At 47.2% G+C, this 19,407-nt stretch overlaps 1 protein-coding gene across 1 annotated transcript in view; it reads left to right on the top strand.

The window, feature by feature from the left end:
* The window catches only part of ADAM19 (ADAM metallopeptidase domain 19), a 29,865-nt gene that overhangs the window by 7,098 nt on the left and 3,360 nt on the right, over positions 1-19,407 (top strand). Inside the window, exons 4-21 of the mRNA XM_068697972.1 lie at positions 4,746-4,824; positions 5,715-5,791; positions 7,869-8,061; positions 8,522-8,587; positions 9,918-9,989; positions 10,837-11,003; positions 12,104-12,188; positions 12,421-12,560; positions 13,520-13,697; positions 14,376-14,465; positions 15,251-15,446; positions 15,728-15,836; positions 16,359-16,563; positions 17,089-17,169; positions 17,781-17,889; positions 17,991-18,126; positions 18,354-18,420; positions 18,975-19,190. Of these exons, the coding sequence (XP_068554073.1) occupies positions 4,746-4,824; positions 5,715-5,791; positions 7,869-8,061; positions 8,522-8,587; positions 9,918-9,989; positions 10,837-11,003; positions 12,104-12,188; positions 12,421-12,560; positions 13,520-13,697; positions 14,376-14,465; positions 15,251-15,446; positions 15,728-15,836; positions 16,359-16,563; positions 17,089-17,169; positions 17,781-17,889; positions 17,991-18,126; positions 18,354-18,420; positions 18,975-19,190 (2,266 nt within the window). The remainder of the gene's footprint in view (positions 1-4,745; positions 4,825-5,714; positions 5,792-7,868; positions 8,062-8,521; positions 8,588-9,917; positions 9,990-10,836; positions 11,004-12,103; positions 12,189-12,420; positions 12,561-13,519; positions 13,698-14,375; positions 14,466-15,250; positions 15,447-15,727; positions 15,837-16,358; positions 16,564-17,088; positions 17,170-17,780; positions 17,890-17,990; positions 18,127-18,353; positions 18,421-18,974; positions 19,191-19,407) is intronic.

The following is a 19,407-nucleotide window of genomic DNA, read 5'->3' as shown; positions in this document are numbered from 1 at the left end:
CTATTTCTTCCTTCCAAACTGCTGCAGTTTGCACAACAAACATGTTCTCAGATACATCAGCAAAGGCTCTTGAGGGAGGGAGCTTAAGAGCTTTAAGCTTTGTCTGGATGAGATTCATCAGCACCAAGAAAAAAAAGTTTGGATTTCAGTGATTTAATGAAGTGCTGGGTTTTGGCCGGAGACTTGCAGAGAGGTGAATGAAATCCCTGATTTCCCACTAGGGGTGGATACAGAGAGCAGGGCTGCCTGCTTGCATTGTCAGGGGTGCCATTTCGGTGGTGTTTGAGATGGGGTCACCTCAGGTTCTCATCATAAATTCTGACATTAGGGAACGTTTAAGAGTCTGGGAAGTGAGGAGTCAAATTCCCCTTCTTGCCCTACTTGGATCCTACTGGAAGGCAGTACAGAGGGACCACAAATCGTAGATGGAAATCTGATGTCAAAACTTTCTTGGGAGAACCAATTCCCTCCACCCCCAGATGCTGGCAGCCAGGCTGGACAGATTTATTGTGATTTGAGGAAAGGGACAAGGAAAGAAATGTCAGAGACTGCAGGCTTCACTTTTCTTAGTCCCAAGACTTAAACATGAGGAGTAGATGTTTCTCACAAGAGGCTTGTGGACTGTCTTTTTTTTTTTTTTTTTTTTTTTGGGGGGTGGGAGGGTGGTGATGAGGTGGGACAAAAAATATGTTTGTCTCCTATTTTAAAAGTGGCAGCTGTCCATGCAGACCGGTCCCTCTGTAAAATGAACCCAAATAAAGTAGCTGGTGGGACTGAATTATTTAAAAAACAAAAACAAACAAAAAAAAAAAGGGCTTGCTCCCATGGGTGAGCGCAGCAGCGTGTTGGTGGGGTGCTGCCATTGCCCATGATGATCTCTGGCTGCGGAAAACACACCTCCCATGGCTCCCCCTGTGATGAAGGCCTCTGAGGCTTCTGCTAGCAAGTGACATTTCACAGATAGACACAACTGCTCCCCTTTTACTAGGAGAGCATGGGTGAGGCTCCCCAGAGCAGCTGGGCGACGTGCACTCCCTCAAGCAAGCACGGCTGCGGTAGAACAGCCCTAACAACCTCCTGCTGTTTTGGGGAGCTCTGGGGTGTTCCCTTTGGGGGCAGCTGCCTGCTGAGAAACCTGGGTTTGCCCCCACATTTTCTGCCACCGAATGCCATCGGCTCGCGTGTGAAGTGCATGACTGCATCTCGATGTGGCAAGGCGGCGAGGCGCTGCCCCGGCCTGCCAGCTCTGTGTGGCGGTGTGGAGAGCGGGGCCTTGTCTCCAACAATGATATCATCGACAGCCTGGAGCGGGGCCAAGGTCGCTCCATGCCGGCCATCGGCAGAAACAGGCTCAAGCCATCTGTACGTTATGGCACCGAGCCACTCGTGCTTCATTTGGCTTCCTTGCTTGCATTGAAGCCGGGTCCTGAGGCTTTCTGCAGGGCAGGGCCTGCCAAGAGCCGGCTCTTCCACCCAGTGCGTGCAGCCTGAGCTGGATCTGGGGGAGCGACTGATCTTGCCGAAGGTTGGTTGCTGCTGGGAAGGTGTGTGGGATCCTCGAGGACACCCCAAGCGCTCAAACAACCCCACACAGCTGCAGCTGTGATCAGGGCTTAACAAAGGAGAGCCCTCCCATCTCCAAACCACTTTCACTCTGATTTCATCAATTCCCTCTGCTGATAACCCCTCTAATGGTCAACTCCGTGCTGCCTTTTAGTGAAGATGTGTGCTAGCAGTCTGTCAGCTGCGTGGCTCTCTGAAGCCTTTACATGATGCTGTTTTCACATCCAAACCTCACAGGCATTTGCACCTACATCTAAAGATGTTTCAGAGATGGCTGCAGGGCTATATAACATAACAGGAAAGAAAGGATCAAATCATGCTGTGTTTTTCTGTGCTCTCCTCTATCAAGACCGTAAACCTTGTGCTCCTATGGAAGCCGTGAGTCAGGTCCCACAGCATTTGCAGGGCTGAGCTCCCTGGGAGCCTGGCAGTGTCCTGAAATGGTGGCAGAAGAAGGTCACTGAGGTACCTAAGCAGATAAAAGGCTTTGGCGTACTGGTGTCTCGCTGGTCTCTCCTGTTTATCCAACAACACATGGAGAAGAGGAACTGATGGGCTGATGACTCTGGTGCACTTGGAGCTGTGAAGGTTTCTCTTCTATTTGTTTATGCTTTGGTGGTAAACTTGATGCTAGCTGAGGAAGTGAGCTGGGCTGGGAATGAACTTTCACAGGCTGTGAAGTGCGGTAGCCCCTTGAGAGTATTGCAAGATGTCCTGTTGTTTTTCCTCTTTCCTACCCTCCCCACCTCACACCGCAGCAGTGTTGCAAGAGCCCCAGGGCTCCCCTGTGCTACAGCGAGGGAAGACCTTCAAGACAAGGCTGTTTTGGCTCAGAATAAGAAGCTGGGTCTTGCATGGGAAACCTGTGATGTAGCACAGGAGTCTGCTGGTGGAGAGGGAATTGAAAGTCATCAGATGGCACTGCTCAGCAGCTGCACAGATATCTAACCGCATAGGCAGACCGCTCAGCAGCATCATCCCCTTCCAGACCTCTCTGTCTGCTGGTAGGAAGAGAAGTGCACACAGTGTGCATCGTGCCATCATCCTGTGCCCAAAAAAACTGGTGTTCTGGGCTCAGCCGTGGGGCTGGGTGGGAGCTGGAGGGGCAGATGAGTCGTGGGCACCAAGAGTCAAAGCATTGGGCAGTTTTGTGGCGCTGGGGCAGAGAAAAAACTAGCTATTCATAGCGCATGCTTTCCAAGAATAAGGGAGCAGGAGGAAAACACAGGCGTGCTTGTTTGGGAATGAAAAAGTAGGCTGTGTAAGCCTCTGCTACTGGAAATCTATGGGCTGGTGTCTAATTCTGGCTGCAGTAGCACCAGGCAGATTCACATCGGTTTCACGTCTCTTCTCGAGATGACAGTCTCTTACAGAGACCAGATACCTGCCAGAGCACATTGCTCAAGGCAATTTCCTTCCAGTTAATGCAATCTGTTGATTAAACATTTGTTTCTTGCAGCCTCCTGCTGAGCAAGCTACTGCAGTCAGGGAGCTGAAGGGAGTTATTTTTTGTGGGATGGCACTTCTGGGTTTATCTTCATCTTGCAGATCGGAGATAGCTGGAAAACAGCAATTGAGCCTTCCGGATCGCTGACAAGATCTAGTGATAGGAATTAGCACATCAGAAAGAAACGAAATGAGCTTTCCTGGGCTACAGTGAACTCTGAAAGTGGAGATAAAAGCTCCTGTATTCCTGGCATCAAATGCTATCAAGTAAAGCAGTGGCACACGGTTTTGGTTGACACTAAGGCATCGATACTTGTTCGGGTGTCCTGCCCTTTGGATGTGGGATTGGGAAGCACTTTCATACACTCTGATAAGAGGTGGTGCTTCTTTCCGGAGGCTCAGGCCTAATTTAATCAGTTGTTATCACAAACACACACGCTCCATTATTGAAACAGAGGCTTTGAAGGTACATTAGACCTGATTGCCACGTATTAAAAAAAAAAAAAAAAAAAAGAGGGGGAAAAAAAAATCTTCAATTTTGCTTCTTGTACTGATCTGTCAGGTCATGTTTACCCAGCCTGAAGAAACCATACAAAAAAACAAAACCTTTTGCTCCTTTCCTTCATGTGGAGCCTGAAGCAGCGATGCAGAGGGGCCGAGCTGCAGCTGGGCGCTGCAGGTGTCGCTCTGCCCGGGGCGCGCAGCATCCTTGTGCTGCAGCACGGGTGGTACCTCCTGGGGGGACAGCAGCACGAGGTTGCTGTGCGGGAGTGCTGGATTGACTGGGCACGTTCTAGGATCCAATTTTTTGGAAATGAGACCATTGTTTAAAAAAAAAAAGAAGTTTTAAAGCTGTGTTTTACTGTGGCTGAGATGGACACAGGATGTGACCTTCTTGGTTTGGCCCAGATTTTGACTTACTGTACTTTTTTACATCACTGTTTAGTAAATGCAGATGTTTAAAAAAAGGGGAAGGCTGTTTCCTCTGGAACCAAGTCAAAACACTTACTATTCAGTGCACAGGAGCGCCTTTTATAGACTTTTGGCCTGATCCTGGGCTAAAGACAGGGAGAATATTGTCTATATGAGGATGGCATGATCAAATTCAGATTGGGGAATCAGCAGTTTTCTAGAACAAAGATGTGAATCAGCTGCTGGTCAGAGGTTGAAACGCAGATGCAGATTGGTTTATAACTGCGCTCAGATCTGAGCACTGGAGAGTCTGGATTTGAGCTATGAACTCGCACCCGTGCTCCAGTGCCAAGATGTGTCCTGAGCTGGCCTTCAGTGTGCTCAGCCTCCTTCCAGTAAATCTGGGGCAGAAGTTTGCAGCAGAAAGGAGACTCTGCACAGAGACTTTCACCCATTAAGGGAGGATGATGATATTTTATTTTATTATTATTATTTTTTTTAAGTCTTCACATAAAAACTTGCTCACTTGAGGCTATTAGAAATGCAGTTCAGCACCTGATTGAACTGAGGGATAGCCTCTCCTTTATTGTTTTAATTTAATTTAACAAATCGCTTGCAAGAGCACTTAGGAAGATGGCTTGCCACATCCCTTCGGAAGTGGGTGTGCTCCATAAGAGAAGTGCAGAGCTCCTGGGAGGGCAGTATATAGCTGGATGTGGTGAGGTCAGGCAAATTTTCCAGTACAAGTAGGAAAATAAATCTAGGTCTAAAGAAATCTCTTACTGTCTTCCTCCCCTGCCCCTTTTTTTCCCTGATATCTGCAGAAACCTTTTTGCACCAGGCTACACCGAGACTCATTACAACCAGACAGGACAAGCTCAGACCGTGCCCCTGAGCCACACGGTGAGTGCAGACCCCAGCGTGCAGGGAGCAGCAGGGGAGCATCGTCCTCCAGAGCCTTTCTTCCAGGCCAGGCTCCCCACAGCTGGAAGCTGAAGGGGAGGGCAGTCTGGCTTTGTGGCTTGGGGTTTTCCAGTGAGAAAGCATCTTCGTCACCAAACAATGGTAAAAACACCTTCCTGTTTTTGCCTGAGCTCTGTTATCTGCCGAGGTCAACCAGCAGCATTGCTCCCTAATCTCTGCGAGCTGGAGAATTGTCCATTCCTCCCACTGCTCACCCTCTTGCTTTTAATTCTGCCACCCCATGCTGGGGATGTTTGCAGCCTTTGGGAAAACCAGCCCGAGTGAGCTGGCTGCTCTCCAGCTAAGCCCCCCATGAATTACTGCTCTCACACTGCCCTTGGCTGGCTGACTGCCGCAGCGGCACAAAGATACGCATTGGTCGTGATGTAAAAATAAGAGATAAAATCCCCATGAGATCATCTTTACTGGTGCTGCCCCGGGGCGAGGGGAAGGGCCGGGATGGGTATGTTGGCGTTTCTACCCCAAAGCCTCCTTGTCCCTGCCAGAGGCTGCCTTTGTCTTGCCCGGAACCCCCAGGCGGGGACTTCCCCACTGCCCATGGCGTCACCCTCCCAGGCATGTCCTCCAGGGCCTGACCCGGGGCCAGCTGCCATCGACAGGCAGCTCCCTTACAGTCAGCTCCACATCTGCTTCATGCTGAGGCCATCCGAGTTGCATCCTTGGGGATGTAATGGAGACAGGCACCACTTGCAGCGGAAACAGAGCAATTAGTGGAGTACTGGGACTCAAACGGGACTCAGTGATGCCTAAACATAGTGTGTGTCCATCCCTGAAGTAAATTGCCAACCCTGCTGCCCTCTGCCTTGCAGGAGCACTGCTTTTACCACGGGACAGTGCGGGGCAGAGAGCACTCCAGTGTGGCGCTCAGCGCGTGCAGGGGCCTGCGGTAAGTACGGGGGTCAGTGCTGTGCCAGGCACCTCAGGGTCTGTCTGGGCAGGTGGGCCTGTCCTCAAATCCCACCCAGCAAAGAGTCCTGGGCACTAAAAGGAGCACGTCAGGGGAAATATCTTCAGCTCAGGCATCGTCTGGAGCAAGAGATGTCTCCCAGTAGTGACCCAGGGCTGTGTCCCTCACAGAGACAGGGACAGGACTCGCCCTGTCCCAACCCAATGCTCTTGTGCTAATACCAAAGCCAGCTCCTTCTCCCAGTCTCTCCCAACTGGCCAGTTTTTGTGTTTGGGGACAGCCTTCAGGTCCGAACTTCCCCCAGCATTGTCAGCTCTGCTTCCTCACCTCACTGCCCGCTTTCTCCCTGGGTGGTGCAGGGGTTGTGTGTTCCGCCTTTAATACCTTGGTTTTGGTCATAATGGAGTCTCTGGCAGAAAAAGACGGTCCGTATGTGTTCATTTACACCAGCTCTGAGTTTGTTTCCAAAATACCATGTGCGCTTTATTGATATTAGTGGTCATCTGCTCTCAAGAAGTAATTGGGAGCTGTGCTGATGGGACGTGGCCCAGCCAGGAAGCAGCCCTTGCCAAAGCAAACCCCAGAAATCTTAAGTGGATGTATAGCAGGCCAAAGAGCCTGGGGAAATAAACAGGGCAGTGTGGCCACCTGTGGTTTGCAGTAAGTCATTCAAAAGTAGTCACAGGTGTGCTCTGCTTCTGCCAGCCTGTCTCGTCCCCTACTACCTAGAGGAGACAGATGTCTGGGGGTGCATGTAACAGCTCCTGCACCCCTCAGGCCATCTTCTGAGGGTGTTCAATGCCCTGAGTGTTGCATACCAGAAAGCCATCTGGGCCATTGCAGGGTTTTTTCTTATGCACATGGAGCCTCAGCTTGGGGGCTGCCCTGTGGAGAGGAGAGAAGGCAGGATAAGGTCCTGAGCCTGAAGGCAGCTGTAACCAGAGGCTCTGGAGGAGAAGGTGACCATCCCAGCTTAAGATGCTGCTGGGCTCTATGAGCATTATTGGCAACTTGGGGAAGCTCTGAGCTGATCCGTGGCTTAGGCTTTTTGGGAAGAACTGGAGGAAAAGTGGGACAAAGCATAACAACAGCTCCCTGCTCTCCTTAAAGCTGTGTGGCTGCGCTTGCTCCCGTAAGTAGCCATGGGATGGAAAAAAAGGCTTATAAGATGTGCCTCTGGGAAAGTGCTTTGAATATGATCCTGAACCACAAGGAAAGCACTTTGCAGTCACATGCATTATTTATTGCCCCTTTTATGACCCCTTTTGTCAGGCGCTTGTTCTCTTCAGTGTGAAGCAGGTTTTCTTTTCAAAGGGAGGCTGCACGGGGTGGGACGGGCAGCTGGAGAGAGCAGCCATGAGGAGGTGGGGCATGGGGCTTTTGGGGGACAGGCCCTGGTTGTGGCCAAAATGGCACTTGATGTGAGAGGAAAAAAAAAATAAAAAACAAATTCTTAATTAGAAATTGTTATAGGTCTTCTCAGGAGATGGAAGAAAGTGGAAAAATACGTGGGTTATGGTGGCACCCATTATTTGTCCACATTGGTGGTGTGTTTTTTTTTCTTCCCTACAATGAGACCGTGAGACAGGGAAATGAAAGGAGACAAAATCTGCAAAAAAAGGATGCAAAAACAAACTTTTTTTTTCCCATTGACAAAAAACAAAACAAAACCTTCACTTTTTTTTTTAGGCAGTTCTGCTGCAGACAAATTTCTCTGATCAGCTGAAAAATTTCCACTGCCACTAAAGAAAAAGCTGTACTTTAAATAAATAAATAAATAAATAAATAAAATCAGTCCTTGTTGCAGCAGCACGTGCTCCTACAGTCTTTCATCTGATTGTCAGAGCCCATTTTAACAGTTTTTAATATATGCAAGCTCAGGAATTCCCCCTTCTGAACTCAAACTATTCCCATCCTTCTTTTGAATGAGCTGCTCAGCCTGGTAGGGATAAATGCCTCCCCAAGACAGCTGGGAGCGCAGCAGCAGAGGAAGGATTTGGCTCAGTTTGCTGCAGTAGTAACTAGTTTTCTGTCTCTCTGCTTCCTGCTCCAACAGAGGACTCATCGTGCTGAGCAGCAACTCCAGCTACATCGTGGAGCCTGTCCCCGGCAGCCCAGACCAGCACTTTATCTACAGGTTGGGTGACCTGAGGCTGCAGAGAGGAGCCTGCGGCCACCAGGACGGCACGGTCACAGCTGAGGGCTGGCTCAGGGACTTCACAGCCGGGGTGAAATCACCCCACCTCAGGGTGAGGAGGGCTCTGACCGGGTCCCCGTGTGATGCTCCAGATTTCCCCCTGGCTCCCAGCCTGCGGATCCTGCTGCTCTGCAGGAGCACAGCTTGGAAAGGGAAATGGGCGAGAATATCTGAGCTTTGTAGCAAGCTGGTTGCCAAACAGTGGTTCTGGCAGGGAACTCAATGAGTGCTGTGAGAACGGTGACAAATCCAGGCTGTTCCTGCATGGATTTTTGCAGCCGGTACATGAGCAAACTGGGATGGGCTGAGAACATGCACATCAACGTGTGCTATAACTGACTTGTGACGCTGTTTGCTCTAAATCAATCGCATCTTGAGGTCCCTGGTGGGGTGGGGTGAATGGCCAGTGGAGAAAAAAAAAAAAAAAAAGGTGAAAAATAGCCTGTATGTATGTTTTGCAAAGGGTTTCTTGGGGGATATTGGGGAAATAACCTTTGTTGCTGCTGCTGTAGGTGAGGCGGGATACTCTGCAGACTACGAAGTATGTGGAGCTGCTGCTTGTGGCTGATTATGCGGAGGTGAGAAAAGGGTTGGGTTTTATACCAGATGAGCACTGGGCACAGGGCGAGCATCCTGCCTGCAGCATTGCTGGTGCCATAGACATCAGACAGGTGCCATAGCTGGGGCAGACAGGCTTCCCTTTGCCATCCCAAATGTCCTGCCCCCACCTGCAGCTGGGGAGAACTGAGTCTCCGTCACTGCTGTCCCCTCTTCTACCACCATCAGCCACTGCTGCACAGCAGGTTATGACTGGGATGAAGGACAAGGGCTGGGGGTCAGTTTTTGCCTCCTGAGGTACCAGTGATCCAGAGCTGAATGCTCCCATATCTTCATGAGCGTTTGGGAGCCCCATTTACTGCCCCTTTGGTTAAGGATGGGAGAAACTGCCTTCAGCCTTGGGTCACCTGGGGGTGTCTAGCAATGATGTGTGTCTCTATTTCATCTCTAGAGAAGATAACCAAGATTACCCTCTGCTTTGAGCTCTTGGCAGAGATAGAAATAGGTGTTTCAAAGGCTCCAGGTGATAGAATAGGGCTGGAAGAGACCCATTGAAGCCAGCAATCCCTCCCCTGTGCCCAGCCTGGACTGCATGCCAGATGTACTTACTGACAGTGCAAACTGCGCAGTGTTTCGTTGATCATTTAATCTCCAGCACAGACAGGAGTCGAGCTGATCCTATTTATAATTTACAACATGAAACTCCAGCAGTGAAAGCCACGTACTGCTCTGAGCTATAATTTATTCTGAACAAAACCAGAGAGCAGAAGCCATTTCAGTCTCCTCTATAAGGCAGCAGGATGCCAGAGAAAGTATGAGAAAACACATCATACCCAGGAACTGCCATATGCTGTTGACCATTTCATTAGACAAGCTGGGGTAGGCACCCTCGCAGTGTAGCTGTGAACTGCCCTTATTTTATTGCTTCCCTTGCTAGGAGAAAAGTCCTAGCTTTTTCAGTCTTCTTAATAAAAATCTCAACCTTTTGCAACACTAATTCCTTGAATCAAACACTGTTCACTAAAATTAAACCATTAATTACTGTGTGGCTTAAATAGGCAAATTTCTTCTTCCTGGATGTTACCATATATTCTACCTAAAAAATGTTGATTTTTTTGATGACTTTGGGTTGCTCCACTCAGTTTCTACCACCACTGGAAAAACATCCCTGCCGTGGGATGTCAGGGATGAATTCTGAATTTGCATGTACAGGTGGGTTTATAGGGAGATGTACAGTGAAGGAAGTATTTGGGCATCATCTTCTAATTCTCAAAATAATGTGATATGTTTTAACACATTTCATCTCTTCCTAGTTCTCTTCGTGCTGCCTGACATGTCCATTTTATTCAGTTTCAGAAGCATCACTTCAACATTGGAGCAACAAGGCTTAAACTAGTGGAGGCTGCTAATTACGTAGATAAGGTGAGATCAGGTGTGCAAGAACTAAGGAAGGCAAAGCTCAGATTGCCAATTATGAGAATTGATTGTGGCAGAGGAAGGCTGTCTTCTTGGGAGAGAGAGTAATGTTTTGCTAGTTCTCCCCAGAGACTTGGGGAGTGGAGACTGTTTTCCCAATTGTTCTGTTGTTGGACACTGGGAATGGGGTGGGGGAGTCTCCTTAACATGGAGCCAGCAGGAGCATCTCTTTATTTTAATGCATCTCTGTATTAACTGTGTCACCTAAATACTCCTTTTTGGTAAAGGACTAAGGTATTCACTTCAAATTGTAGAAATCTTGGCAAGTAGGAGCCTTCAGAGGTCATCCTTGCAGTGGTACACAGTGCTGTTGAAGTAAACATCACTGCTTTTCAGATCTACCCTCTTCGTACTCCCCATCTCTCCTTAAACTCCTTCCACTGCTCCCTGCCCAGGAAGACTTGTCCTGTTTGTACTTGACGTGGGCAGCAGATTATTTCCTTCCTTTTTGAGGAATTTTGACATATCTAAAGATTAACATGATGTCAGTCTGTCAGTCTGCAGTCTTTGTTTCTCTTTTTTTTTTTTTTTTTTTTTTCCTAGATGATATCTCTGTCATTCATTAAGAAAATGAATGTTTAGCATCCAACCCAATTTAGTCTTGTGGGTGGTGCACTTTTCATTCTGCAGAGTCATGGAGCTAAGTTACAATGCATTTCCAGAGAGAACATCTCTGATCATGTGTTTCTTTCCGTAGTAGCATTTATCAGTGTTTATACACAAGGTTTAAAAGGCAATAAAATAAATTAGTGGCGCTCATTTTGTCCTCTCTTTTCCCTCCTGTATCTGTCAGTTTTACAGGTCCCTGAATATCCGTATTGCCTTGGTGGGGCTGGAGATCTGGAATCAAGGGAACAAATGCGATGTAACTGAGAATCCCTACTCCACCCTGAATTCCTTTCTGGCCTGGAGTAACAAGGAGCGGGTGTACAGAAAATACGATAATGTCCAACTAGTCACGTAGGTGTATTTCTCCTGAAATAACCCGGTTCTGAAAGTGGGTTGTGTGGGTGGGAAATCAATATCTAGGATTATATTGTTCTAAGCTTCAGCGAGGCAGATTTAGGTAGCGGCTGCTCCACCAGCGATGGTACCCAGAGCACAATGACTTTAGGAAAAGTGTGGGTCTCCGGATATATGGCAATCTCAATGCACGTGTATCAGTGTGCATCAGTTTTATGTATGCATATCACAAGCAGCTGCACGTGGTCTGTCACAGCTACACATGCTATTTCAAGAAAATCTGAGCCATAAGCGAGACCTGTGAAGGGGAGCTAAGCCCTTTGCAGAAGGCATTTGTTCCAAGCTCGCTGTGCTGAGACACAGCAGCCATGGTGCTGGGAGCTGATGGTCTGTGACTCATCCCTCTGATCTCATTAGGGCCAGTAACTGTGGCCAGCAATGCAGAAGTCATTAGAAGAAAAATCTGCAGCAAGTCTTAGACCTTCTTGCCTCTCCCATAGTAATTCACTGATGAGCAAATTCAAAGATGGAGCCTGTGGGAGCAAAATGCAGAGATACAATACCTCTCCTCCTTTTTTTTTTTTTTTTTTTTTCCCTTTAACATTTCTATATTTCTTCTTGATGCAGTGATGTCCTGCACAGTAATAACAGGGCTCCTGCATCAGACACTGGCAGGGCCAGTGCAGATTTCCAGCTTGCCAGGCAGGAGCTGAGCATGGCTGCACCATGGGGGTGTCACTGAGCTCTGTCATGTCCCTGAATCCCAAGCCAGCAAATAGCAGGCATAGGGTAAATGAAATATTCACAATTAGTACCCAATTAAGGATTCAGAAATAGTCTTTTCTGTACCTGCTGCAAAGCTCAGCAGAGGACACTTTTTGGCACTAGACCATTACGAAAAATAAGATTGGCTGGCAGGTCCATAAAATAAAGGACCAGTCCAAGAAATTTAAGGCCTAAGGCTTTATACCTCTGGTCTAATGTTTTGTACCTGAAGATATTACTAAAGAAAATGTATTCAGACACAGTATGTGTACAAATCTTGGGACTGCAGGTTGCCTGAGTGCCATTTCATGCTCTTTCTGGGTTGATTTTAGGGGTGTGTCCTTCCAAGGTACCACAGTAGGCTTGGCTCCCGTGATGTCCATGTGCTCTCATTACCAGTCAGGAGGAGTGAACATGGTAAGTTATTGCTAATGCCTAATGTGATGTTTCTTGCCAGCAGTGAATATATGCAACAGGTGCCTCCTAAATCCCAGGAATAAAATATTTCCTCTGAAGGCCTGTAGCTCACCTGCTCACAGGCAGAAATACCTTCAGCAGATGTTTTCTACAAGTAGCATTGAGAAATGACCCCGAGGTGCATGGGACAGGTACAGGTGAAACGCTGACTTGCCTCTTTGACCTTGCACAGGACCACTCTGAAAATGCCATTGGTGTTGCTGCTACCATTGCCCATGAGATGGGACACAACTTTGGCATGAATCACGATTCTGCTGGCTGCTGTGCTACCCGTGCGGAGGATGGAGGCTGCATCATGGCTTCTGCAATTGGGTGAGTCTGGCTTACTGGGTCTCACTGGGAAATGCAGGGGGCTTGGGGGAGGAAGAACTAGAAATGCAGAATGAGGTGGGTCTGCTTGATGTTCTTCACTGTTATAAAGTCAAGTTTTCCTATCTTTTTTCCTGAAAGACTGTCTCAGGCCTTCATCTCTGAGTTTGTGCTTCCCCCTGTGTCCTACCAAGCAATCCGTCACTCCAAAGCAAGTTTAGTGCACACACATGCATCCTTCTCCAAAACCTGCACTGGCTGGCTATTGCCAGTAAGCACAAAGAAATGAAGGGTGACCAGAACATGTTATGGTGTGTCACCTTGGCACATAGATGTTTATGGTGGTTTCATTGCTGTGTTGCACATGAAATGCTTATATAGTTCACAGGGTTTCTAAAGAATCTCCCAGAAAAGATAACATTATAATGTGGTGGAGAGAGGAAAAAGGGTTACTTCAGGAAAGAACTGATCACTGATTTTATTAAAAGGAACAGTGATTGGGTTACGTTTCCAACCAAGGAGATATGAAAACAGATCTGTTGCTTGCTGTCTCCAGAATATGGCTTTCAGTAAGACACTGAAAACCAGTGTTTGAAAGGGAAAGAGTAACTGGCTTCTAGAGAAAAGGGAAGTGAGAATGACTCTGGAAACCACCAGGATTCTAAAGCTCATTTTGGATGAGGAACGACAACAGCTTTCATATTTCAGTCACGTAAAAATGATAGCTGAACACATTCACTTTAAGCCACATCCCCTGTTTCCTCAAGCCCTTCCCCTTTGAGGCTCAGCAGTTTTTAACAAAATTGTCTCCACTGAATACCTTCTTTTATGTGATGCATTTCCTCCAAATATGGAAAATGTTCAGATGAGCAGTGAACACATGCAGGTACATATTGGCATCTGCTCATTTTTGGTGCTCTGAACCCTTGCCTCAATCTGTCATGATGTTTTTCTGCATTCAGGCATCCATTCCCCAAGGTGTTCAACCAGTGCAACAGGAAAGAGCTGGAGAAGTATCTGCAGTCTGGTGGAGGGATGTGCCTCTCCAACATGCCAGACACCAAGAATTTGTATGGAGGGAAGAAATGTGGAAACGGCTACTTGGAAGAGGGGGAGGAGTGTGACTGTGGAGAGGTGGAGGTAACAGTTGTTCAGATCCAACCATCTGGGGCTTAGCTGGGACACAATGATTTTATTATATATTTGGTAAATACCATTATGTGATATGGTAGCAGCTTTTCTTTGTGCAGGAGATATGCATACCTGTCCTATATGTAAATGTATATGCAATGTAATCAAGGTTGAAAAGTATCATATCACATAGATATTAAAATACCTAACTAAATTTACAGTGCACAGTACAGTGCATCCCAGAACTCAGGGATGGTGCAATCCATGATAAAACAGAGCGCATGAAAGCTTCATTAAAAAAAAAAAAAAAATCTTCCTACACATTGCATTTTCATGCATCTTTAAGTGCACTTTAACTACCGCTCCATTTTTGATAACGATGAGGCTTCTCTTAGAATTGGATCTTGCTTCTCCAAACCCAAACTTTGACTAGTAAGCCAAAAGGGTGCTGAAGCCAGCAGCCCAGACTCACCATAATGAGCATAGCCTATCATACCCAGTCCATCCAACAGAGGATATGATTATACAATAGTGTAAACCAGCAAATGTTGTGTTTCATGAGCCTGTTGTGGAAGAAAGGCTGATACTGAATATAATTCATCTTCTCACCCTCGCACTTCAATGCTCTGACACTATTCTTGTCTTGAACATCTGCCTTGTAAACTGTTGCATCTTGCTGTCTTCCAGGAATGCAATAACCCCTGCTGCAATGCCAACAACTGCACCCTAAAGCTGGGTGCCGAATGTGCCCATGGCAGCTGCTGTCATCAGTGCAAGGTGAGCTTTCTGTTTTTTTCTAAAAGAGGAGAGGGAATAACAGTGGTAGGTACATGAAGGTGAAACAGAGGGGAAATGTGAGCAAACACAGCCAAATAGAGTCTGTCTCCAAATCCTCTCCAAAATGAGCATAGGCAAACATTTCTCTTTGGCTCATTTTTATGCTTGCATGTGAACTGCATGCTTGTAGTGACCTATCCTGAACACGTGAAAAAATAATTTTGCAGGAATCTATCTGGACTCTCACTCCCTTCAAAAGAAACTTAAATAAACCTCCTAGATGTAATTGTGTATGGCCTTCCTCTGTATCCATGGTAAACTCATAGCAAGGGAGATGTAAGTTACACATTAGGAAAAAGCCGCCAGCAGAGATGAGAGGCAAATACTGAATCAGACTTCCCAGATGGGGCGGGGGGGGGGGGGTGTTGGAGAACAGATTACACAAGCATGCATCTGTCAGAAATCATTTAGGTGTATCAGATCCCACCCTTGGGTACAGAGAGATGGAGCAGCATTCCCTTGAGATCTGGCAGCCTTATTTTCTGTGCGTGATCTCATCCTCACCTAGGGAAGAGATCCAGTCACCAACTTGATTCTACACAGCTCACACAGCTAATGAAGTTACAGAGTCATTTGGATCACTGCTGACCTCAGAAAACCTAGCACAAGGTGGATGAAAGGATGAAGGTTTTTTCTTTTCTTACCTACATTAGAGACATCATGCAAACACGAAACCAGCAAGGAGTCAAACCATAATTCCATTTTTTCCCTTTGTGCCTCTTTAGCTGATGTCTCCAGGAACTCTCTGCAGGGAACAGTCAGGACTGTGTGACCTCCCAGAATACTGCACTGGCCAGTCACCATTTTGTCCCCCCAACTCTTACCAAATTGATGGGGCTTCTTGCGAAGGAGGAAGGGCATATTGCTACAGTGGCATGTGCCTCACGTATGAAGACCAGTGCTTGCAGCTGTGGGGGCCTGGTAAGGACACTACTTGCAGTGAAACATGTTTTCCTTTGAACTGGCAATATTATGTAGTATCCTGCTGTTATTCACCCTGTGTAAGGCAGTAGTACCTTGCATATATGTTATCAGTGACAAAGCCTGAGGAACCTTCTCTCCTGCCTTTCTTGCTTGGAGGAGGCAGCAAAAATTTCCCATGCTCAAACCATGACAGAAAAAGGACAGCTGGGTAGTTGGCATAGGGTGAGGTGGGCTGCCAGGCTCCACAGAGACCAGCCACATGAGTTTCTCCCATGCAGGAGCAACGCCAGCACCAGATGTTTGTTTTGAGAAGGTTAATGCCGCCGGAGACACCTATGGGAACTGTGGGAAGGACATGTACGGCAACTACAGGAAGTGCGAGAAAAGGTAGAGAACAGTTGCTGGCTGGAGAAGATCTTTTCACATATTATGAAATTATGGGTCAGTAGACTAAACTGAGCCATGCTTTCGTTTCGGTCCCTCTCACACCCCTGGGAAACCAGTTGCTTCCTGGTAGGACTTAACGCTTCAGTCATAAGGACTCTAAGTTTACCATTTTCCCTGTCCTTTGTATTTAAAACATTCAGTTGGTATTTTTTTGAAGCACAAGAACAGGGGATTTTCAATCCTGTAAGTGGAAATGTAGTTTTCTAACATAGTACTGAGACAAAAGTTTCTCAGTCTTCTCTGTGATTTTTTTTCTGAGGCTGGCCTACCATGGGGACAGCGAAGTGATACTATCAGTACCCTTCAAACACTGATGCTTGGGCTAGCCCCAGGAGGTGCTTGCTCTTTTGTCATTGAGCCAGCCATTCCTCAACACTGCTGCTTGAACTTACGCATAGAGTTGAAGCCTGCAAAACATTCAAAAAGCCAGAAATAATCACTTAGCCCTTCCTTTGAAATCAGAGATGCTAAATGTGGGAAGATCCAGTGCCAGAGCTATGCTTCCAAACCCCTGCAGCCCAATGCCGTGCCCATAGACACAACCATCTCCCAGCAGTGGATACAGGTGAAGTGCCGAGGGACCCACGTGCACAGATCTGAGAATGAAGACAAGGAGATGCTGGACCCTGGCTTGGTGTTGACAGGAACAAAATGTGGGAGCCATCATGTAGGTACAGTCCTGCCTGTAATGGTGTGGGGAGGTTCAAGGCTTTGTGGTTTTAAGGCATTCATTTCTGATGTCTAATGTCTTTTTAGGGGATTATTATGTTTGTTGGAAATTAATTTCTTAGATGTTTCTGAGCAGTGGAAGAAGGCAAACCAAAGGCCATTCCTTAAGTCTTTGTCAGATGAAGAGTGGGCCAATGCAAAATTAGGGGGTTGCTAGTTTGTTGAGGCTGTCTTAGAGATGAGATACATGATTAGAAATCAAGACACTCAAGAGCTCCACCACAGACTTGCCACATGGATATGACCAATATATTTACTTTTGAGCTCCCACTCCTCTCTATGTGTGTTTGCGGGGATTTAGAATAGTGATTAAATGTTTGCTTGGGAAAGTTTTGTTCTCTCCGTGGTATTAGTTGTGTTCCAGGGTGTCTGGGAGGCTGCAAATCACAAACTAACATGAGGCAGTCATATGGTATGCAACCCAAAGGGCTTACACTGAGCTTTTGGGATTCTTTCTCTGCAGGTTTGCTTTGAGGGACGCTGCCAGAACACATCCACCATCTTCGAGTCTGAAAGCTGTAGCAAGAAGTGCCATGGCAATGGGGTAGGCATCTTCCTTTTTGTCTCCATTTCAGGCTGAAGCAGGATGGGCTGCCATTCATCTGTGCATGGTTGTTTGGCTCAGTTCTGATACCACACTTTAGGTTCACTCTGGATTTCTGCTTCCTAATCATTAGTTTGCACCTTCATGCCATGTTTGATGTACTTTCTGCTCTAATCTTCTGGGCCCAGTTTAGGCTGAATCCATAAAGATCAGGCTTACTAAGAGAAAGTGAAAACTCATGTTTAGAACAGTTTATCTGAAGCTCTGCTCTGCTGTTCCCCCAAAGGATGGAAAGAAAAGGGTGGTGGGAATACTTTAGAGCTTTTGCTAACGTTTCTAGCAGAAAACATTTAACATCAGCATCTCTCCATCTCCATGGTCTAGTTGGGCAATGAAGAGGAGCAGTAAATACTGCGGTGTGCAGTAGTGTGTGCCTTTGGGCAGCTTGGGAGGCCCCAGGATGTGCCCAACAGGGAGCAGGACCCATCCCACTCTTTCATTCTCAGTCTGTTCCCTCTTATATGGCCCTTAAGGTTACAGGGAGCAAATGGCAGCTGTTCCACAGAATGAAATTAAACACTGCACTGAGTCTCTGAGTCTTTCCTCCCCAGGTCTGCAACAACAACAAGAACTGCCACTGCAACCCGGGATGGGCTCCCCCATTTTGCAACAAGCAGGGGAGAGGAGGAAGCATGGACAGTGGCCCCCCCATGCCAGAAGGTGAGTGGGACCAACTCATTGTGATAGCACTTCAGAAAGACTTGGGTTAAATTAGAAGCAGAGGATTTCCCATTTAACAAATTGTATTTTCTTGCCCCCAGGCTCTTCAGCAGCAGTGATAACTCTGGCAATCCTGGCTCCCATTCTCCTTCTCATTGGAATCATGCTTTTGTTGTATTATCTGAAATGCTGGAATAAATTTGTCATCTGTTCTCAAAAGAAGGCCCCGCAGTTCAGGTAAATGATCAGTGCTGTGCCTTGTCTGCTTCCATCCGCTCCCTTTCAGTGTCAGCACAGAAGAGAAATTGCAGTGGTTGTGAGGAGAATAACTGTATTGATTTGTTGGTATAGTCAGTATTTGCTTCTCATTCTTTGACTTTGGTTAAATTATAACAAAATACAACAAAGAAAAATGAGAAAAATCCAGGAAATAACTCTTATTCTTTTCTTTCTCTGACTGTCAGTGACACTTCTGGAAATGGCCATGCGAACCCTGCCTTCAAGCTGAAAACCCCTCAGATGCAGAGAAAGGTAGAGGCAATGTCACCTTCCACCTCCCAGGGGAGCTGCAGCTGCCCTACAAAGTGGGATTTGGTTCCCTTTCAAACTGTAGTTAAGGGGTGGATTTTTCAAAGAATGAGGAAAATAGACAGATGTGCCCCATGGCTGAAAGTCAGTGGGAGCTGAGCATAGCATCTACTTCCAGCTGTTTCTTACAAGGAGAGAGATGGGACCTGGCCAGACCTGTGGCCACCTGTCTGTCCTGATGGATTCTCTCCTGTCACATCCCCCCTTTCAAAACTACAGCAATCGCAAACCTGGATTGATTTGCAAGAGCTATTTACAGTGCTAATGCCTGAGATAGTCTGTTCTCTCATTTCCTGTTTCTGCCTCACGATATCCCAAATTGTCCTAGTCTATCTAATCAACACCTACTAGACACATAACACCCAGGTGTTGCAGCTGGTATTTCCTGCTATGTGACTGAAAGACCTCACGTAGATCCTCAAAAGAATAGTAGAGAGTAAAGAGGTCATTTGAGGTGGACATATCTAACTCCTGGGATTTGTGGCTCTTCTGCACAGGTGACTGATTTCCCTGAAATCCCATCAAAACCTCCTCCCCGGCCACCTCCCTGCCTCCAAATAAATATGCAGCAGCCATCTGCCTTCTCCAACGGCTACAACCACAGCATGGGGAAACCTGCTGGGGTGGCACAGCTGGCACCAGCAAAGGACGTCACCTGGAGGACACCCCCGAGCAGGCCAGCACCTCCTGCCCCCAAGCCACCAGGCTCTCAGGTACGAGGTCATTCTGCCATCCTACAGATATGGTTGAATGGGGAGGTTTGTTCTGAGTGAAGCCCCTTTAACACTGATGTTGTGGGTGGGATACAGTAATTCGGGGTCCTTCTTGCTTTGTTGTGTAGCTGACAATGGCTGTGCTGGCTGTTAGCACACACAATTACTAGTTCAGGTCCCCAGATACCTCTGAGCTGGAGCTGAAGTCAGATAACCT

Source organism: Anas acuta, chromosome 14 (genome assembly GCF_963932015.1).
Source record: "Anas acuta chromosome 14, bAnaAcu1.1, whole genome shotgun sequence".
NCBI lineage: Eukaryota > Metazoa > Chordata > Aves > Anseriformes > Anatidae > Anas > Anas acuta.
The sequence above is the reverse complement of the archived record's forward strand: the minus strand, read 5'-3'. Positions and strand labels throughout refer to the sequence as shown.